Source organism: Erithacus rubecula (assembly GCF_903797595.1).
Source record: "Erithacus rubecula genome assembly, chromosome: 4".
In the NCBI taxonomy this organism is placed as follows: domain Eukaryota; kingdom Metazoa; phylum Chordata; class Aves; order Passeriformes; family Muscicapidae; genus Erithacus; species Erithacus rubecula.
Window position 1 is genome coordinate 24,112,683 of NC_136686.1, and position 21,820 is coordinate 24,134,502.

General features: G+C 38.5%; 1 protein-coding gene across 1 annotated transcript; it reads left to right on the forward strand.

Annotated features, from left to right (window-relative positions):
• The first annotated feature begins 2,594 nt into the window (after positions 1–2,594).
• On the forward strand, positions 2,595–20,259 carry ALX1 (ALX homeobox 1). Its single transcript, XM_079305167.1, has 4 exons — positions 2,595–2,965; positions 5,104–5,408; positions 8,936–9,064; positions 19,648–20,259. Exons 1-4 carry the CDS (start codon positions 2,734–2,736, stop codon positions 19,966–19,968), a joined length of 987 nt encoding a protein of 328 aa, XP_079161293.1. The 5' UTR covers positions 2,595–2,733; the 3' UTR covers positions 19,969–20,259.
• Positions 20,260–21,820: the final 1,561 nt, after the last annotated feature.

Below are 21,820 nucleotides of genomic sequence, written 5' to 3' on the forward strand. Positions count from 1 at the left end.
ATATTCACATATATATAAATGTTGGCGCTAATCTCGGCGGGGAGAGCTTCGCAAAGACGGGGCGATATGAGAGAGAAGTCCTCGCTGGGGCGAAGATGCTGCAGGAGGGTCGTGTTTTCTCCGAGGAGCAGTGGTAAAGACCACAGAGAGCGCCGCAGCCCGTCCCCAGCTCGGTCCCCCGAGGAGGCCGGCGCTTCCACGGCCCCGCGGGTCAGCCGGGATGGCCCGATCCTCCCGGGACGGAAGGGTGGAGGGGCTGCCGGGGTGCCGGGGTGCCGGGGTGCGGATCCGCTCGGCGGGGAGCGAGCGCTGCCGCCGCCGCGGCTCCTCTTCGCCAGCGGGACACGAGCATCCCACGGAGGAAGCCGCGCTCCCTCCAGCCACCCTGGAAATTCTTGGGGGGTTTATGGTCACAGGAGATGCTCCTTCTCCTCGGTTTTCCTGGAGTTTAATAGCTGTCTTTAGAGAGGGACATTTATTGGGATAAAAGTGGATTGCAGGCTGCAAAAACTTTGCACGTGTCTTTCATTTAAAAGACATCTAGAACTCTATTTTTTCCCTCTCCCTCTCTCTCCTTGTCTCTGTCTCACTTCCCCCCGTGCCCCCCTGCTTTTTTTTTTCCCTTCCCCAAGGCATTTAGTGCTTTTAAGGCACAGTTATAAACACGCTGCCGAAGTGCCAGCGCACGGAGATGCGGGGGGAGGGAGAAGATCTATTTCCCGGGGTCCGGAGTAGACGTTGTTCCAGAAGGTGCAAGGAGAAAACGTGTCGTTTTTCGTGAGAAATACGGGGATGGAACCTGCCCTTGAAGCGGCCCCTGGGGCAGGTTCCAGCCCGTCTCCCGGGGCAGGCAGCGAGCTGGGCACACGGCACCTGGCCGCTCACCGCGGGCACTTCTCGTCCTCCGCTCCCCTTCGATTTCTCGTCTCCCTGGGGATTACGGAAACATCTTCCACCTCTCGCTCCCCGCCAAAGCGACACCCCCACACCACAAAAAAACCCCAAGTTCCCACCCCAAGTACCCGAGCACCACCTCTGTGCTCTGTCACGACGGGGCTCCGAGCCTCCCGCAGCCCCGGCTCGGTGATGGCAGCAGATAACGCTGGGAAATGGGACAGATATGTGGGGGTAGCAGCCCGGTCCTAACAGATGATAGGGAAGGGCAGATTGTGCGTGTGGCGGATGGTGCCCACAGCTACTCGACAGTGGTAGCTGAAAAAAACATCCATCTACCCGCGAAATATCAAGATAGAGACCAGCTGAAGAAGGAAGGGAAGCTGCCTGCCTGGAAATATGCTGGACCCGAACTGGCCTTCCCTTCACCTTTGACTGGGTTCACAGGAAAGGTCTCTAAGCAGCTCCACAGCCCCGACTGACCAGGGTTGCACCGGTACTTCAGCCACTCATTAAAGCCGCGCTTCTTCTCCCCTCCCCGCCCCGGCGGGGGAAGGACCCACCGAATTGGGTTCGAAAATACCCCCAGCAGAAAAGACAAGCGCGGGCCCACGGTGCCGAAATCCTCATCTAGAGTGACTGCCATCTCGGCTTTGCTTTACTTCACTTCACCGAGTACTCCTTTCGCGAGGAAACACGGAAGGTCTTTTCTGTAATTCGTGCCTTTTCGAAATACTCCGCTATCTCTGTCGCCTTTATTTTTAATCTTATCAATGTGCGAAAGGACCAAGGAATTCAACACTTCAAAGCTCACACTTTTGGCGAAAACAACCCGCATTCCCAATATCCATAGGAATGTGTGCAAATATGGCTCATTTCTCTTTACTACCGAAGACTTAAAAAAAAAAAAAAAAAAATTCGAAGCAAAACAACTTTCGTTTAGAAACAGTATTGTTTTTAAATGCTAATATTTCAGGAGATTTAAAATATAGGTCCATTTAAACCACTTTGCACAGGCACACACAGCTCCCCAACCCCATACACGCAGAGGCAGACTGATTGAGATCTGTTTCATAGCAGACAAATTCTCTTTTAGGCCAGTTTCTGATGTGAGAGAGTTCTAGTTTAAAGTTTCTCTGTTTTCCATTCCCTCTACACAAACAACTGCCTACAATATTTCTTCCTCTGTTTAACTCTAGGACAAAATTCTGAGCTGATTAATAAAGAAGGAACACCGGTTCTTAATTTTACAGCTTCAGAGAACAGGACTTCAGCTACCGACGTATCAGTCAAATCGATTAAAGAAGATCCTTTACTTGAGGGTATGTGCCCCTGAAATTACCTCGCTCTAAGCCTCTCAGGGAGCTGGGGGGAGAGGGAGGGAAGCGAGGGATTACTCCTTCCAGGATCCCTGGAGAAATGAGAATAGGTTGCAGAGGGGAAATGTCCTTTTTATTTATCCTCCCTCCCCTCCCTCCCTTTCTCCCCTCACCCTCCCCGAATGCTTGTGTGTGTCTGTCTGAAACAGATCTGTCTGTCGAAAACGGGCCTGGAACTCCCTCCTGTGTTGGGATTAGGTCTTGGGGGACCTGGGGTGGAGTTAGACTGCTTGCTTATTTTCATATTCATTAGAAATGGGAGGTTGCACAAGAAGCCCTGCTGAGCTTCAAGATATAAGAGCAACTTCGGGTTCCCCTTTCAAGACAAGACAAATCAAAGGCTCAGAGGCAAAACAGCTCCCTAAGCACTGAACGCCTCTTCCTCCCTCCTTCCTTCCCTCCCATCCACTCGCTCTCCCTCCCTTGCTCACAGTCCAGCCGCTGTCTCAAGCAGCCTTAGATGATTATGGATTTTCTGAGCGAGAAGTTTGCCCTGAAGAGCCAGCCGAGCAAGAACAGTGACTTTTATATGGGAGCAGGAGGCAGTTTGGAGCACGTTATGGAAACTTTGGACAATGAGTCCTTTTATAGCAAAACGTCAGGCAGCAAATGTGTACAGGCCTTCAACCCTCTGCAAAGAGCTGAGCATCATGTGAGGCTGGAGAGGACATCACCCTGCCAGGACAACAACGGTGAGTCGTCATCTCGGGGTTATTCCCCGTCCTGGAGATGTACGGGGGAGGGCAGGGATTCTCCCGCCCAAGGAGACCAAAGGCAGCTGTGCAGCCTTCCGATGTGGGCATGCGAGGGGCTGTCAGGTCGTAGTAAAATAACAAAAATAGTAACAATACTACTGCTATAATACTGCTACTACTGCTATAATACCACTACCACTACTATTATTAAAAATTCCTGGAGAAGGCAAGCGCTTCCTTTGAAGAGCTCTTTTCCTTTCAGTGCAGCCCTTCAGCTGCTGCCTTCCCCACCTTTCCCGGCCGTGTCCGGGCCGGCCGAGAGCGCAGCTCCGGCACTCCGGCACAGCCCGCCCGGGGCACCGAGAGCCGGCGGGTCCCGGAGGGTGTCCGGGGCACGGCCGCCCCCCGCTACCTCCCGGCTCACCCTGTTCAGCCCCGGAACCCCCTGTCCGCCCTCCGGCCGCCCCCGCTGCGAGCCGCGGCGTTTTCACCCGGCAAAATCCCGGGAAAAGCATCGCCGGGACCGGGGTCCGAGGGACCGGGCACGGCCGCTCTCCCGAGCCAGGCAGCGAACGGAAAGTCGCTCGGTCATCCTTGCTTCCCCCAAATATCGCCCTGCCACGGTAGCCGGGCTCTTTGCCGTGTTGCCAAACGATGCGTAAAAGTGATTCTTCTGAAAACCACGTCGGTCAACCAATGCATAGTATTAAACTTTTTATCAAGTACTAAAAGTTTCTATCTTATGGGCAAGGACGATGTGGAGTATTTTCTTTTTAAACATTTAAAATCTTTCTTATTATTCCAGTGATGAAAATCGCTACAGAAAAAAAAAATATATTTTCTATAAAACTTGGAAAACATGGTTAAGATCAGCTGCAATAAGACTAACAATATCATATGCTTTTTGATTTCATGTAGTCATTGAAGTATTTCTTTTTTTTTTGAGAAAGTTCTTTTATTTGTATGAAAAAAATGTGAGATATATTGATAGATTTCTTCAAGCGTAATTTAAAAAAGAAAAACCTATATAAAATTGATTTATACATTGGAATTTTTTCTTAATTAGCTAATTTATTGTGTGCCCCGAGGGCTTTGGGGCATTTCCTATCTGTGTATGTTGATGGTAAGTATCTAAAAATTGTGTTTCATTACAACCAGCTCGAATTGAAAGAAAAGAAATTACTGAGAACGTGATAAAAATTCAAAGCCAGTTCATTATGTTACATAGCATGTTTATAAGTTTTAATTTCTATAGAATTTAAATCTTTTTTCCCACCTTTTCCTTAGAAAAGAAAAAATAATTGAATTATTTGACTTATTACTTTTCCAGTAATGTCTGATAAATAAAAATATTGAAAAGTAGGAAATGTTTTCATTTCTTATTAAGAAGCTGCTGCGAAATATTTCTTATCTCTACCACTCAAGTTTTACCTAAAGACAAGTAGTTCCTGCAATCCTTTTACAAAGTTTATTAAATTATTTCTTTTAATAAGTTAACATTTTGCAGTAATGCCCTGTATTTTGTAACCATAACAAACCTCATTGGAAACAATTCCACTTTATAAATCCAAAAGAATATATATGGAATTTATTGAATTTAAAAATGAATTTAATTTTTGATTTCATTTGCTTCTTGATTTGTCAGTTTACAGCTATTAAATTTATTTCACTGTTAGTTTGTATTTTTATAGAAATAGAGGCTTTTACATTTGCTCCCAAGTTTAAAGACACATTTGCCAATAGCTTTGTGCCTCTTCTATGAAAATCTGTTTTGTGCTAAGATTCCTTATCTGTACAACTCGAGTTGATGCTGATTTCATGGATTGTTAACTACTTTAGCAGCAGTAGCAGCAGAGTGAAAATATTCAAGTCTCTTGCAGAGTCTCCTTACTCCTTAAGTTTTCAGACGATTATTTCACATATAATTCTCATTTAAAATTCAATGTGATTTAGCACTTTCATTCTGTCTGTAGTTAATATTTCAAATTCCTCTTCAATGAGCTGCTGTAGAAAGAACACTGCCACGATGGACTCTTGTTCTCTGTGAAACTGTTTTATATGAACTCCTGAATCTAAACACCTCTCCTTCCCCCTTGATCATTTACTAACCAGCTGTTAACCCACCTTGTACACAGTGAACTACGGGATTACTAAAGTGGAAGGACAGCCTCTTCACACAGAGCTGAGCAGGCCCATGGACAATTGCAACAATCTCAGGATGTCTCCAGTGAAAGGGCTGCAGGAGAAGGGGGACCTGGATGAACTTGGTGATAAATGTGACAGCAATGTCTCCAGCAGTAAGAAGAGGAGACACAGGACAACTTTCACCAGTTTGCAGCTGGAGGAACTGGAGAAAGTATTCCAGAAAACTCACTACCCTGACGTCTATGTAAGAGAACAACTAGCTCTGAGAACAGAGCTCACTGAGGCCAGAGTCCAGGTAGGAACCAGATTCCAGCATTTCTGTGACAAATTGTGCAGGGTAGGAATGAGTAAATTACAGTCTTGGGGATTGTACAAAAGCCTGTAAAGCTAAAGTAAACAGCTCGTTTTGCCTCATTTCTTTACGAACATGAGCTGTTATGCTGTAGTGCTAAAATAACTTGTTATTTTTTTAAATAGCTTGTGTTGCAGGTCTGAACACTTGTTTAAAGGATGAGAAAACAACATCAATAGTAAAGCTATCTTGATCTCTTGTAGAATTCTAGGCAGTGAAAACATAAATTGTTGCGTGTAGAGATCCCACTAAAGACTTGTTGCGTTCAGACTGATGACAGTGCAGAACTCAGATGCACAGGATTCTCTGTGTGTTATGGCAAATTACAGTCCAAAAAAGCAACCAAATTCCTTGTTTCTATCCAAAAAGTGAATCTGCACATACACGAATATGTGTAAATATATTTATAAATATGCACCTATATTTACATAGATATGTGTATGTGTGTGTTTTATGCCCTTATAAAACAAGGGCATAATCCTTTCATCTTTTCTGTATGGAATGATCTCAGAAATCACAAAATTAGGAGGTACAATTTCTGGTGTTAAAATATTTACAACTGATGAAAAATGTTATTCTAATTTTTGGAACAAAACATACCGGTGACCGCTTAGCACATTATTTAACTGTGTACATATATGATTTATTCAGTACATGCTCATATAGTAATCTCAATAATATTTATGGCTTCTCTGTTATGGTAAGAAAAGAAGCTAAATATCCAGGGAATTCAGCCTTTACATTGCTTAGAGATGTTCTGTTAGGAAAGGGTGTGAGCCACAATTTGCAAGCTTATCTTAATTTTAGATATCTTCCCTCTTCTGGTAATAATCATTATTTCAACTTAGAGAATAACAGTCCTGTTGATTCTTACAGACTGGGATTAATTTTTTTAATTTAGTGACTTGAATATGATAACAACTTCACAACTTGTAATTAAACACATACTCACACATGCATATAAAGAAAAAGACGTCAGTGCACATGCATACAAACTGAAATTAAATCAGAAACACTTTCGGAAAGAAAGTCAGCTAATTAATTTTATAAAGAAGTGTTCTTTTCATGTATATTCAAGCAGACATCACATTTGCTGTTGTCATCAGAAAGCAGAGTCCAAAACTGTTCAGTTACATCGATGTGATATCAGCAATGTCAGTGGAATTTGTTTCGGTGGCTTTTAACTCTTTAGGCTCTGCACAATCCATCTCCTGAATTTGGTGCAGCTTTCTGAGTATGACTTCTATTCATTGGGATTAAGTCTTGACTTAAAAACAAGAGGGTAGCATAATGTTAAAACATTGTTTTAAGAAATACATAATTCTGGAATAAAGATAATTACTTCAAGAACAAATTAATAGTGAGAACAAGTAGGGGAATATTGAACTGAGGTGTGTAATCTGACTTTTTATCACATCTTTTTTCTAAGATTTAGAGGCTTCACGTGGTAAGAGTATTAAAAAGAAGTCAATAAATGAAAAAATTATGTCTACATCAGACTCTCATAGAGTATTTATTTCTATTTCATTTAAATATGTTCTTACTTTTCTTATAAGATTACTTGCATTTCTCATATGCTAAATATGAAAGAACATGTTGATCATTTCTGTCCAGAGTAGCAAGAGTATTCCATCACAAGATTAAGCAATTTGCAAGGCCTTACGTCATTAAAGGCAAGCATCTGGCAATTCAAGGATAACAAGCAGCAGATTTCTACATTGCTTTGTGGAGGCAAATGGTTACTTTATCTCTGCCAAGAGTAAGTTTCTAGTAAAGTGGTGTAAACAGAAACATTTTGGGGGATTGTCAAAGGAAAAAAATATGTGCCTTTTCTCATTTACTTCTATGAATTCAAGCAAATTGTTTGATTTAGTGTAGCAGAGTGATCAGCTGGATACCTTACCCACAGTTCCCTTCACCACCATTTCATCAACATCCAATTTAATATTTGTCCTGTGCACATGCAGAGAGAGCCAACCTGAACCTAATTTATCTAAGTTGTTCTCTTTCCTGCTGCATGTCAGTTCAGTAATTGGTGCCCATTTTAAGAAGATTGTCAAGGTCTTTTTCCAAGGAAAGGAATTCATGAATAAATTTCCTTATCATGTCCTTGATGCCTCCTGTGGAGACAGATTTTTTGTTGCCTTCCCTTTTCTTTTTGCTGAGCCTCAGGCATCATAAATAACACAAATTTGCCACCAAGGTCCCTAACAATATATGAGGAGTTATATTCATGAGCCTTGCTTTGGTTGCTGAATCTTTTAAAAGATTGCACATACTATATCTGCCATTTTGATTCTTTGGGAATCAAAATGAGCAAAATTATGCTTTGATTGCTTAAGCAGTATCAAAAGACAGTTGAGTTCTCCAAAGATCAATGCAAGAATGAAATTATAAACTAAACAGTGTTATTTTAAATATCCCACAATACAGAACCAGAAAATATCCCTTAAATATCTATAAAAAGGAAGCAACTATCTATAAAAAAATACCATTCATGTATGCACATATCAAATTGAAGTAATGATCAATTTAGAGGACAACTAACCAATGCCATTGTTTCCTTTAAAACAAATAATGGTTCAGTTAAAAGTGTGACTTCTTAAAAAAGTCTCAGAGAACTCACTTACACCAGAACAATAATGACTAGTTGTATATTACTCTTACACAGCGTTATTTTTCTAAGTAATCCTAATTCATCAGGATAATTCCTAACCAGTCCAAACTAAAGTTAAAGACAAAAATAAATTATTAAGACCATGGGACAATGCCAGTTATCAGTAACAGAAAGAAATGGGTGTATAATGGGTTTTTGATATAATACTTGACACTCAAAATATTGTAGAACAGACCAAAGAGTATAAAGAAATTTAAGCATAAAATCTAAAATTATTCCATAGTCTAAAGTGCAATTATTTTGTCTTCCTTTATAAGAAACAGATATCACCTAACACCAATATGAAAAAAAATTCACAACAGTTCAAAAACTGCCTGTGACATGGTGACTTTTTATTATCTTCCTGGCCTTTTAGCCTTCCTTATAGGAACCTTTCCTGCTGTGCAGACTACTGTGCCAATTTTTCCTGCCTTTTTATTACTGCACTTGATAAAGACTATGGACACCTCTAGGAGGCAGATTATGGGTAGTCATAGCAAGTCAGCGGGCATGGGAATTTAAGAGAATGTTTCTTTACTTGCTAGAGACTGATCTTTTTCAGGTTTTTTGTTTGTTTTTTTAGATAATATAAATTAAACAATATGTATGTTTAAAATAGCCAGCAATAAGTTAAGCAGATGTGACATTTACAAGACTGAAACATTAAAAAATTAATTTTTAGGTGGAGAAACTTCTCTTTTGTAAATAAACAGAAATTTTCATAGCCACTGTCCAAAATCTCTTATTTTCTTAAAACCCTTTGCACAGTATATAATTTTGCTTACCCTGATGAATCTTTGCTTGTATACTTTAGGTTTGGTTCCAGAATCGAAGAGCAAAATGGAGAAAAAGAGAACGTTATGGTCAGATCCAGCAAGCTAAAAGCCACTTTGCTGCCACCTATGATATATCTGTTCTTCCAAGGACTGACAGCTACCCTCAGGTATGGTAAAGACCAAGCTGTACTTTGGTTCTACCTTTGGCAGCTATCTTAATAACTCTGTTTTTGTATACTTTACTAAGATGAGGTATGAGCTATCTGATCTCTACAGAGCTTCTGTTTGATGTGTTAAATATGCACCATTTCTTTATGGATCTCAACAGACCATTAAATAGAAAAGTTTCCTACTAGCATGAAACTGTAATATAGCCATGTAGAATCAGAACTGAATGTATATTGCTGGGGGAGAGAGGCACAGGGAGAGAACAGCACTCTCAAACAGTTGCAGTTGGTTTAATTTATTTTTTTTCCTTTTCAGTTCCCTATTAGTAAATAGTAATGTATACTGCATAATAAGGTTGTAATCTTCTGTCTCTGTTCTCCAGTCCTTTGGTTTACTGCTTTGCCTCACTCTTTGCTTTTGTTTGTCTCTTTGCTTGTTTTAGCACATTGGATATTTTTGTTCTGGAGCCATTTTTTCCATGTCTCCAGCTTCATATTGCTTTTACCACATAATTAATTAAAAAAAGAACCTTGCAAAGCAAGAAATCTTGCATGGTTCCCTTCAACTACTGGTGTTCTTGTACTCTTCAGCTTCATTAGGTAGCAGGGTCTCTGCCAACCTTAAGAATATGCTCATTTTCTATGTGGGCTTGCTTTGGTCATGCTCTAAATTGGCAGAATGAAGTATTCCTCAGGGTCAGGGAAGAGTGGCTGGAAAGTGACCCAGCAGAGAAGGGCCCATGGGTACTGGCTGACTGCACCTGAACATGAGCCAGCATGTGCTCAGGTGGTCAAGAAGCCCAATGGCATCCTGCCCTACCATAGCTGTGATTGTCCCTCTGTGCTTGGCACTGGTGAGGCCACACTTCAAACCCTGTGTCCAATTCTGGGCCCCTCACTATGAGAAGGACATTGAGGGACTGGAGCACAAGTAATATGAGGAGCAGCTGTGGGAGCTGGGCTTTTTTGCCTGGAGAAAAGGGGGTGCAAGGGAGACCTTACCACTCTCTACAGCTGCATGAAATGAGATTGTAGCTAGGTGGGCCTTGGTCTCTCCTTCCAGGGAACAAGTGACAGGTCAGGAGGACACAACCTCAAGCTGAGCCAGGGGAGGCTCAGGAATAATTTTTTCATTGAAATGGTGGTTAAGCATTGGAATGGTGGAGTCACCATCCCAGGAAGAGTTCAAGAATTGACTGGAAATAGCAATTAGTGCTGTGCTTTAGTTGGTATGGCAGTGTTTGATCTGATCATGGAGGTCTTTTCCAACCTTGGTGATTCTATGATTCTATGAATGTGGTTAGCTACAAACCAGGGGTCTTTGACTCCTGTGCAATATACTCAGTTTAATGTGCTTTACCTCTGAAGAGGTTGTGTATTACTACATTTGGTGTCTTGGCCAGAGCTGGCTTGTGTTCCAGCAACTCAGAACATGGACACAATCACTTGAGCTGGTGTGTAAGTCTGCCCAGTTTTATTTTAAAATGTAGCAGGGCAATAACCCAGATTGCATTATCAACCACTGTATGTCTGTGTTTAGGTAGGTGGACACAATCTTAGGTAGCCCCAGATAGATTCACGAAAACATAGATATGCGTTCATTCAAAGATCTCATTCAAGGTGGTCAACTCTCCTTTGAAGGTCTTTCTGACTTTCTGGTAGCAATAAGTGATACAAGGAACAGTGCTGAAACTGGGATTTCTAGACTAAATTTGTGTCTGCTGGCTTATCTTGCATTTTTAGTAGGATTCCATTTACGCATTTTCCTAAGTGACAAAATTTTCATTAGTATAAGATAATGGAATAATATAAGTAATTGGTAAGTGCTTAAAATTATTGTCCTAAAATTAATGTTCTTCAAAAATCCCACATTTTAAATCTATATGATAATATTTTCTATAAAATTCTAAGCCCATAAATTTTTTATTCTGTACTTTCAGATTGTTAGAAAGACTAATTCACTGCATTTCTGTTTATATTTTTGTCAAAAAATTTCTGCTAGACATATGACACAACTAAGCTTCAGCCTGACAAATACTTTCATCACTAATTAATAGATTCTGAAAACCAGAAGATGAAATGCAAATGCTGGTCCTCTAATCTTAGATCAATTATCTCTAAGACGTGTAAAAATACAAAACATATACTCATTTACAAGCAACGTGACGTGCTCACCTACAACCACAGACTCCAGTGAGAATGCCTGAGTTAATGAAAATCTGTTTTAAAAACACAGTGACTACTAACATCATTGCATTAAAATATTTTGAACTAGATGTCCATTAAGTGTTTAACTTACAGAAAATAAATATATTGTGCCTGGCTTGCGATAAATTCATCAATTTATCCTGCAACTCAGGCAGAAAAGATATTTAAATGTGCTTCATTTTAATGTTATAAATTGATTTCCCCAACAATTCCTTTATTTCATTGTAGTTAATGTAAGAAAGTAAAACAAATATCCTTTTTTCTTTTACTTTTATTCCCATACCACCACCACCACAGGCACCTCTCTTGTGACAATGAAATAGAAAAATATTAGACAAACTTTGCCTTATTTTTAAATAAATAGTTTCTCATGTGGATTGTGGAATACGGATCACTAGATCTTATTTAAGAATCAACACGGAGAAAAACACACTCCCTGTTGTGGGAAAAAAAATGGTTGAATGTTGAAAAATGATGAAATCAAGCTGAGAAGTTTGCAGCTTTATGGCAGAAAGAGAAGGAACAAGTATGAATTTCTGGTGTGCATTATAAGGATTTGCAGCCTGCAGATTTCTGTTTTGAGTCCAGCCATGGATATGTTGAGAAAACACATCTATGTGCCATTCCAGCAGAAGCATCAGTCTCTTAGAGTCAACAGAGGATGTCCTGGAGGCTTCTGCTAAATTCTCTTCAGCAATTACCTTCATCAAATACAAATTAAGAATTTAATGCTGCTATGCATTGTGTTAATAAACCTGAAAGGTTTTTTCCATTTCAGACAGAAGGTTGTCTCTGAATCAGAGAAAAGTTGAGGTGGGAGTGACGTCTGAAGGTGGTCTGGTCCAACACCTGTCTCTGTAATCCAGTCTAATTTTGCTATTAAATTCCACATCTTCACAATAATAAAAATTTAGATTTTTTTTTGTAGATAATAATTCTTTGCATTGCTCTGTCAGTCTAACCTTTAATATTTTTACATATATTGCTTTTTTTTTTTTAAATTTCTTGTCTACCTGCCAAGAAATTGAATATCTCCTAAACTGGCCAAATTCGGCATGCATTTTCCATTAATTATACTGTCAAAACCTGGGTTACCTAGGAGGGCAGTTTGTACCATATTCTAGAACAATTATCTGTTATTCGGATTTTTTTTTTCAAGGCTTTAACAACAATATGCTGAAAATAAGGTTTTTCTAGGAAAATTTTATGCAGAGTAATTTTCATTCATTTTGCTACAAGTTCTCAGTTTCATTAGTTTCAGTGTTTGAATTTCAAGGTTCTCTTGCAGATGCAACACATTGTGGTCTAAGTCATCTTAAGTGTACTCAGGAAAACACATATCCTAGACAGTTTTAGCTTAACTAGCAATATCCAACTGATGTGAAAGTGAGGGTGGAACATCTTAACATCAGTGGGGAAATGAGAAAACTTTCTTTCATGGGGAAGTTGATTTCATTCCACCAGAGTGAATTAGTAAACAAGCAATACTTAATTCAGTCATTTAAATACAGTTTAGAATGTTACTTAAAATGTCTCTGGTTATCGGAGGCACTGTTGAACTGTTGATGAAAAGGACTTAAAAGAAGGATCCATTCTTCATTTTAGGCAGCCATGGTCAGATAAGTATTAGACATTTGTATTTAGGAAACTTATCCCAAGGGACTTTTATTCCAGATATGCGCTCCCTTTACAGCTGTCAAAAATCTGATCAATTAAATTTTTTATTCCTAAAACATAAGGTGTAAAAATAGGTAAGATGATCTCTAAATATTTTTTTATTCTGATACTTGGTTCAGATGTAGTCATCTGTAGTTATCTTACACAGATATATAAATGATATGTTGAAAAAGGAAGGATAAAAAGCCTCTTTAGCTTTGTTCTTCTCTTACCTTATTTGTCTTTATCTGACTCCTGACATCCTGTGTTAGTGGGAAGGCTCTTGTTACAAAGAGTATTTGATCTCATCAGATTCAATGATCATTATGAGAACTAACAAGAAAACCTGAGACAAAATTTCATTTTACCTCCTCCTTATTTACACACAAGAGCCTATGCTATTATCATACAGACTTCCAGCTTTCCCTGTATGAATCAAATTGATAAATTGATAAATTGATAAATGGATAAAGATATTATCTTTATAAAAAATGCATCAGTATGCAAATAAACATTGCATCATTGAAAAGCAGACAAAAAAGGTCAACATTTTTCTCTCACCTAGGCTCCTTCCTTGCTTTACATCTTTCCTCCTTCTTACTTGTTCTTTGAGTCATGTTCATTTATTGTGTTTTTTCTTTGAAGTTCTTTTAAAAGGATTAATTTTGTCACTCCACTCTACCTTTCCTCTTATTATAGTATATAAAATGTTTAGGTGCTTTAAAAATTTTCTTGAAAATGCAGGAAAGACTTGGGTAGGATAGAATTTAATTTTTTGTTTTAGCAGAAAAAACCCAACCTAGTGCAGATGGAAATCCTAAGACAACAAAAGCTGTTCAAAATTATGGGAACAGGAACGATATAGAAGGTGTAGAAAGAAAGGAAAATTTTGAAATCTCAGAAATAGAAGGAAGAGGCTGAAGTTTGCATTCTATCCACCAGAAAGATAAATCAAATTAATATGTTGAACAGCATGGCATCACATGATGTGTTGGCAGTCAAAGATGTAGAAGTGGTATCAGCATACACGTGTTAAGTACTAAGTCCTTGGATCATCATTATAGTTTGCTCTAGCCTCAGTACATATGGCTAATCCTCATTAGCAATAATCAAAGTTACATGCTCCAATTAAGTGTTCATATGGAATGTATTAGACACCACATGTTATATGACTTAAAATTTCTTTTAACTGTAGAAGACATATAAATGACAGTTAATCACAATGGTTCATTAACGGTATGGGTGCACTGATTAAGCATGAGTAGATGTGGCAGACATATCTGAGCTAGTTTCAAAGAAGGTTTATCACACACTCACTCTGTCTAGCTGTGGCAGCATGGAGCCACCACCTTCATGGTGTGTGTCTTGCTGCATAAGTGCTCACTTGCCTTGCTGTGGCTGATCTTCCAACAAGAGTGAATCTTTCAGGGTGGTGTCTGTTCCACACAGAGTAGCACATGCACTGCACTTCTATTTTTTCTTGGTAATAAAATAATAAACCACCACTGTATGTGGGCCTTCTCATACTCTCAACATTCAGTTTGTTGCTATGTGTTTGTTTATTTTTTTTTTTTTTTTTTGTGAAACATGTATTTCTTTAAGTGTGAATGGCTTTGCTGGGACTTAATTATATGGAAAATTTTTTTTTTTTTTTTTTTTTTTTTTTTTTTTTTTTCTAAGATACACGCAATTTTTAGTAGTATTTTTCAAAGTATGAAGTATTGTCTTTTAACTGCATCATAGAGTTGAAATATAATTAACCCATATGGTAAATGGCTTTGAATTTGCAGTAGGGAGAATTTACAGTTTATAAAACATCTCATACAAGAATGAAAGCTTGATGACTTTTCAAATCCTACATTATTTTGAAGCTTAGCAAACTTGTTTAAGAGAGGAATCTAGTGGTCAGATTTTTATTTTGTTCACCATGTGTAAGCCAAATGTGGACTGAAGGCATCTATCACATATTTTACATCTGTGTCATTAAACCTCTCACTAACGTGCTAATTAGCATTTAATTTAATCTGAAAATTGTGTGCTGCATCTCATACATGAGCCCAATGCAGTACAGGTGATCTTCCATGTGCACTTGTCCAGCAGCTCCTACAAAATAATCACAAATTAAACACTGAGAGGTTCTGTCTAGATATAAATGTAAAGATACAGCGAGAGAGGTGAAGCACTGGGACAAGTTGCCCTTAGAAATTAGTGACCCCCTGCAGCTGGAGCCACTCAAAACATGGCTGGATGGGGCTTGAGTAACCTTGTCTAAATTCGAGAGTAGCTGCAAGCAAGGGTTTAGAAAAATAATCCCAGAGGCTCTTATCCATTTAAATTATTCTGAGAATCTACAAACTTAAGAAGTACAGGCAAATTTCTACCAGTATTTCTACCAGATATTCTAAAGAGGCACTCTTTAGATAAAAAAAAATATGAAAAGTTACAGACCAAATTAATTGTGCTGATGGACTAGATCGACAACAGATACAAGTTATGAACTAGTAGTTTTGAGCAATTTAACAGCTATTTAATTCCCCAAAAGTTGCTCCTTGTGCTAGCAGAGATTTGATATTTTCTGGCAGTGCAAGGAGAGCAGTGACAAAAGTTTAGCAAATCAGTCTGACATTCACATGTTTTCTATAATTACATAAATTCTTAACTTCATTTAGTGTCACTCTTGTTTTCACAGAATAAATGTGTAGTTTCCAATTACTTACTACAGTAATTATAATAACATTCAGCAGATATAGCATCTATATAACAATAACATCTCTTGATATCTAGAGATCTTAAAATATTAGAATTTTTTTTCCCATATGAAGCACTAAAATAAGTGCACTCAAATAGAAGCTGTGTATGTTCACAGGGGTGTCTGCTGGAGACAGTCTCTAGTCTAGATAAGCAGGTGACTGAAATAACATGAGCCAAGAGTTTGGTGATAGGCGAATAAAGCTAGGGAAGTGATAGTAAAACACCCAGAAAAATTTGATTTTTGAATTTATGTGATTTCTCCAGATGCCACATAAAAAGGCTGAAGCTCAGGGAGTTGAAAGTTTAATAGAAAAAAAGCAATGACACCAAGTGGGATGACCAATTACCTCAGCTCGTTTTCCTCTGCAGTGTCTAACAGAAGGTCATGTGCCTAGGAAATTATATCATAACCATGTTAACAACCATAATTCTCCAGTTATGTTCTTGTCACAGCTATGAAATCCTATTTCTTTTTCTATCAGGAAGGGGGTGTGTGCATGTGTATGTGTGTATAAAACATACAGTAGGTAAATATATTGAAGGGCTCTGGTAATTTCATGGTAACCACAAGAGCAAAGCTCATGTTGTTTGTGATGTTAACAGAAACCAGAGATGTGCTGTATGTATGGCCTCATTCACAGTCTCTGAATTGCCTTTTATATAGTTCATGGATCACACAAGATTTTAAGAGGAAAAATATTTTCTTTAAATTCATGTACATAATGTTGCTTTTCCTTCTAACATACCAGAAGAAGGTCTGATCATTTTGACTCATTGTGAAACATTACTGTATTTATTTTTAATACAGGGATACCTTCTGCACCTAAATTTCACTACAAGATATTTATGTTGTAAATCCTTGTAAAGATATTAAAATTTAATAGCAAATGTGAAGTCACTCAACCAACTAAAATGAATAGAAAATTGATATGATTGAAACATTATTTTGGAAAGCATAACTGCCTCATGAGAGAAGATGTAAAGCTTTCCTGGAGTCTTGTGGCATTCCTAAAGCTAAGTTTCATAATTTGGATTCCTTTATCTAAGGAAGAAACTTAGGGCACTCCTTTAAAAGTTTTAGAAATTAATAGCTTGTCCATATATTTCCTTAAAAAGACATTGACATATTTTAGGATTTGCGGCTGAATTCTGTTCTTGTTTACACCTGTGCAATCTCACTGAACCTAAATTGAAAGAGATTTGTCTGGGATAAAAATATCAGGAAAATTGGTGCTACTAAACATAGTTTACTGCAAACCAAATTACTCAAAATAAGGGAAGAAAGAATGATTTTGTGATTTCTCCAGACCACATAGGTTAATGGGCACTTTCTAGCTGAGCCTCTGAACCTTTTGAAGACTTCCCATCATTACTGTATTAAAGGCAAACTTATTCATGTTTGTATTTAATTTTATTTTAAATTCCCCCCATAATTATATCTGTGCTGCCTGGGTGACTGCAGCATTTGGTATAGGATTTCTTAGAAATAAATTTCAGTAAGTCAGATAAATAAGAATTTGTTGCATGGAAGTTAGATTTGGAGATTATGGCATCCTTCAGAAACAGGTCGTGTATTTGACACTGTGTAGATCAACAAGTTTCTCCCAGGGGAAAGCTGGCTCAGGTAGGTTAATTAAGGAGTAATAAGGCAGCTGGGAATCATATCAAACTAGAGTCTCCCATGGGCTGAAGTTTGAGTCTTCTGAGAAGTGATTATGGGAGAAGGCAACTGGAAAGTTCTGAAACGTTTTTTAGATTTCCTCATACAGACTTCAGGAGGCCCACAAGAAGGACGAAAGGTCTTCCACATCCTTCCTCAGACTCTTTACTCCCTCCATTGCCTCCCAGCAGACCCCCTAAAATATGCAGGAGCAGAAGCCTGAAGTGCCCCCAGCCATGTGGGTGTATGTGTATGCGTGGAAAGGCATGCCCATGAGTGTCCTGCCCATTGGCCAGGAAATCTCAGATTGGCCAACAAAAACCACTACAGTGTGCAGCTATAACTGCACTCATGCATGTCTGTGTAAACAAGCTGAGCAGACCCTGAGTTTGGGGAGAGGTATTTCTATCGTGATTTGCCCCCAGGCTTTTGCAGGAAACCAAAATGGGGCATCTATTGGATTATTTTTTTCCTGCTGGAATTCCCAAGGAGCACAGATTAGTTTGCCAGCTCCTGATGACCTTGCCAATACAACTGTTTAAAATATTAACTTTTAAAATAAGACTATTTCATCCTTCCTATCTGCACTAGATCTCAGCTAGATGAGTTCAGTGAACCATAATTTATCGCTTTAGCTTGTTGGTGGTTTGGTATGTGCTGTTGCAAAGTGATAGGACAATGGGAGAAAACACAACTCATCAGCCTTAGAAACATGTTTTCATTCTGTGTGTGCATATGTGTGTGTCTGTCATAATTCATTACTTCCCCTGACCTCTACTTTGACAGGAAAATATCACTCAGCTAGAGAGATAACCTTTCTATCTTAAAGTCAAAATTCCTTTGTCTGTGGATTTGGCATGTGAATGTAATATGAAGTTTGAAGTGGGAATTCACTTTTCAGTGCTAGCTGAAGAGTAATTGAGTTGCTCCAACATGCTACAGAGAACAAAGACACGTGGGCTCAATCGCAGTGCATCAGGGCAAGGATACACTGAACAGACAACAGATGTTTAGAGTGAAGACAAATTTAGCAAAGGAAAACAAATAGGAAAGGATATAGTTGCTGGCTGACAAGATCTGTACTGTGAATGAGGGCTAAAAATGTCTTGCCTGATGTTATTTGTACATTAAAAATAATCAGCATTCAGGAAAGATATATAGATAAAAGTGGGGAAGACATATAAAGCTGTATATTATATAATGGTGTGTTCAAATGAGGAATGACTGAGGAAATCTGAGTATGTCAGAAATTATATCATATTCATGTAGTACTGGTAGAGAGAGAGTAGAGAGTTTTGAAAAACAGAAGGGCAGCTGCTGAGTGTGAAGTTTGATCAAATCAAAGTGACTAGAGCAGGGATGAAAGACCATGCAGTCTGAGATAACAACAAGAGCTGACTTGTCTTAAGTCTTAAAAATGTTCCTGTCTGTTCATCTAGTAACAAACAAGTGAAAAATACCTATCCATAAATAGCATCAATACATAGATGGTAGAAGGCCTGAGACTCAGAATGAAGCTTTAAATGACTGCCAAGTATAGAAAAGATTATACATCAAAGCTTGAATACATGGTCAGTCCAGACATTGCTGGCAACCACAAAGTTTGTTTCCTAGTCTGTCATGCAATGTTTTCCAGGGATGGACAATGCAGCTTAAGGCTGGATGCTGAAACAGAAATGCCCTCAAACTATTATTTCACATAAAAAATCTTGAAAAGAAATTTTATGTCAAATCTATCTTTGAAACGAATTTAAGACAAAGTCTTGAATGTATTATTAGTAATTCCTGTGTTTTAGGGTTTCATTTGTTTTAAAGCAATTATGCAAGGCTTCTCATTATTAAATTTTTCAAATAGTTGTTGGGCTTTGTCGCTTGAGAAATCTGAATTGGTTTCTTTTGTTCACCCTTTTCTAATGAGAAGAAGCATTTTATGTTGAAAACAATCTGTGTTCTTGTAGTCTTGACACCTTTTCTCTGATGTCGGTTGTGTGTTTCCATTCACTTTATTGACTGGCTGGGCTGATGGCATCCTGGAGTTCAACACTAGACATCATATATGGAGTTACAGAACAAATGGATGACAAAGCAAGGAACATGACTCATCAGCCCTTGCTCTTAAGAGAACAATCTCTTATTTTGACTCGTGATCTCTTCACACAATTTTCTAATATGGTTGCAGAGAACTTGCTAAATGCTTCTTGCTTGTTTCAGAGGAGAACTAATTATGTGTGAATAAAGCAAACCAAGCCTTGTAGAAAACAAAAGATGAACTCTCTAAGTTTAATTGTATTCATGTTATATGTTCCAGATTCAGAACAATCTGTGGGCAGGGAATGCGGCCAGTGGTTCTGTGGTTACCTCCTGCATGCTGCCACGAGATACGTCCTCCTGTATGACACCTTACTCCCATTCACCCCGGACAGATTCTGGCTACACAGGCTTTTCAAACCACCAGAATCAATTCAGCCACATGCCCCTCAATAATTTTTTCACTGACTCGTTGCTTTCTGGGGCAACCAATGGACATGCTTTTGAAACCAAGCCAGAGTTTGAAAGAAGGTCCTCCAGCATTGCAGTTCTACGGATGAAAGCCAAAGAGCATGCTGCCAATATTTCTTGGGCCATGTAATATAGCAATACCCTCTCTCAATTTCTTTTTTTTTTTCTTTTTTTTTTTTTTAAAGCAAACTAAAACCATTTTTATTTCCCATATTTAAAGGGAACAAAAATAAGCTGCTGTGTGTGGAATGCTAGAAATCACAATATACACGATGTCTGCTTAAAGAAATGCAATATAATATTTAAAAATAAACTGAGAATAAACCAAATAGATTTACCATGCATCAAGCTCAACAAGCCCTCTTTGTTTTGCTTTTTATATATGTTTTGTTGTAACAGTTGATGAAATATGATTATAGAATCTGAAAAAGAAAAAAAATAAAACTACTAAGCAAATGTGTCTACTCTATGTTTTTTAGCAGTCCTGTATAAAAAATTGTGCTTTACAAATGAATACTTCATAAAGGAACAACTTGGTAAAAGATAATAAATTTATTATACTAAACCCATGATGTAAATCTCTAAGCACACCATGCAAAGAAGGAAATATATGACCATTCATGTTGTCAGTAGAATTTGTAGACTGAGTTCTCTCAGCACTGAGCTGCTGCTCTAAGCCAGCTCTGCTGTTTTGCTAAATGTATGTTGAGCTTATTGAATTTATACCAATGAACAACTAATGAAATCAGAGCAGAAGATCCTACTTTATCTTATGGTCTTGAGTGTGTTTCTATTAAGGATAATGAGATTTTTGGGGTCAAATATAACACTAAAAGTAGGATCACAGTGTTTAACAGAGTTTCCAAAGATGTGCACAGATTATGTGCCAGCTAGAGTATTTAAATTAAATCTTAACTGTTATTGATAGGGTGTCATGAAGCTTAGGCGACTAAAAGACAACATAGAATAGTACTCCTACACTTCTAACAGAATACAGATTAGGGAGAAACCCCAAATAACAAAACATTGGGGTCTTACTTCCAGTACAGTCAATTTTATTGGGTTTTGCTACTTTGTGGTCAATTTGAAGCAAAAAAAAAGCCCAACAGAGCTTGTCAGTTTCAGTTTGTAACTGTTTTTAAGATTATATTAGAGTACTGTTCATTTTATTTTAGTTATATTTTGTTGAAACTTTGCTTATATGCTTTCCAGAGTGTAAGACTAGTTTGCTACCTTTAAAGTATATAAGAAAAATCTTTTTGACTGCAATGGCAGCAGGATTTGGCTCTCAGCTCCCAGCCTATCACAAAGGAATTAAAATGTCAGCAGACTTTCTGACATTTTTGGTGGAAAAAAAATAGAGGAGAAGAAAAATACTTTACATCTGGAGAATTGATATCTGCTTTGATTTACTTCTCCTCCCTTTCCCCTGTCACATTCCAAGCTCCTTCAGATGAGTGAAATGTCAGCCTCTTTGAAAGCAACAGACTCTCAGGTTCATAAAGGCAAAGTAAATTAATTGAAATAAAGAAGGACTTGCATGGCTGTGATTAGAACAGGATACAACTCTCGGGGCACCCCCTGCTCATTCTTGCTTTTCTCTCTGGCCATTAGTTAGGAACAGAGAGAGCATGGGGGAAAAAGGGAAGATCAGGAAGCAGATTTCACAACAGCAACTGCAGAACTACCAGTACTCACAAAAACAAACACACAGGAATCCCCAGCTTTTCTCCCACTCAGGAGGGCTAAACTTGAAACAAAAATAGGAGATGGACTCATTCTGTAGCTTTTCAAGGAAATAAACAAACTTGACTTTGAAACCATCAGGATCAACTGAAAATGGGATTTTTACAGCAGAGTCTTACACAGCTGAAAGGAAAATTGTCCTATTTTCCACTAGCAATAAACTCAAATTTTAACACATACATATACTCCAATTTGTGGTTTCCTGATTTGATTCTCCTTTTAAAAATTAGCTTCTA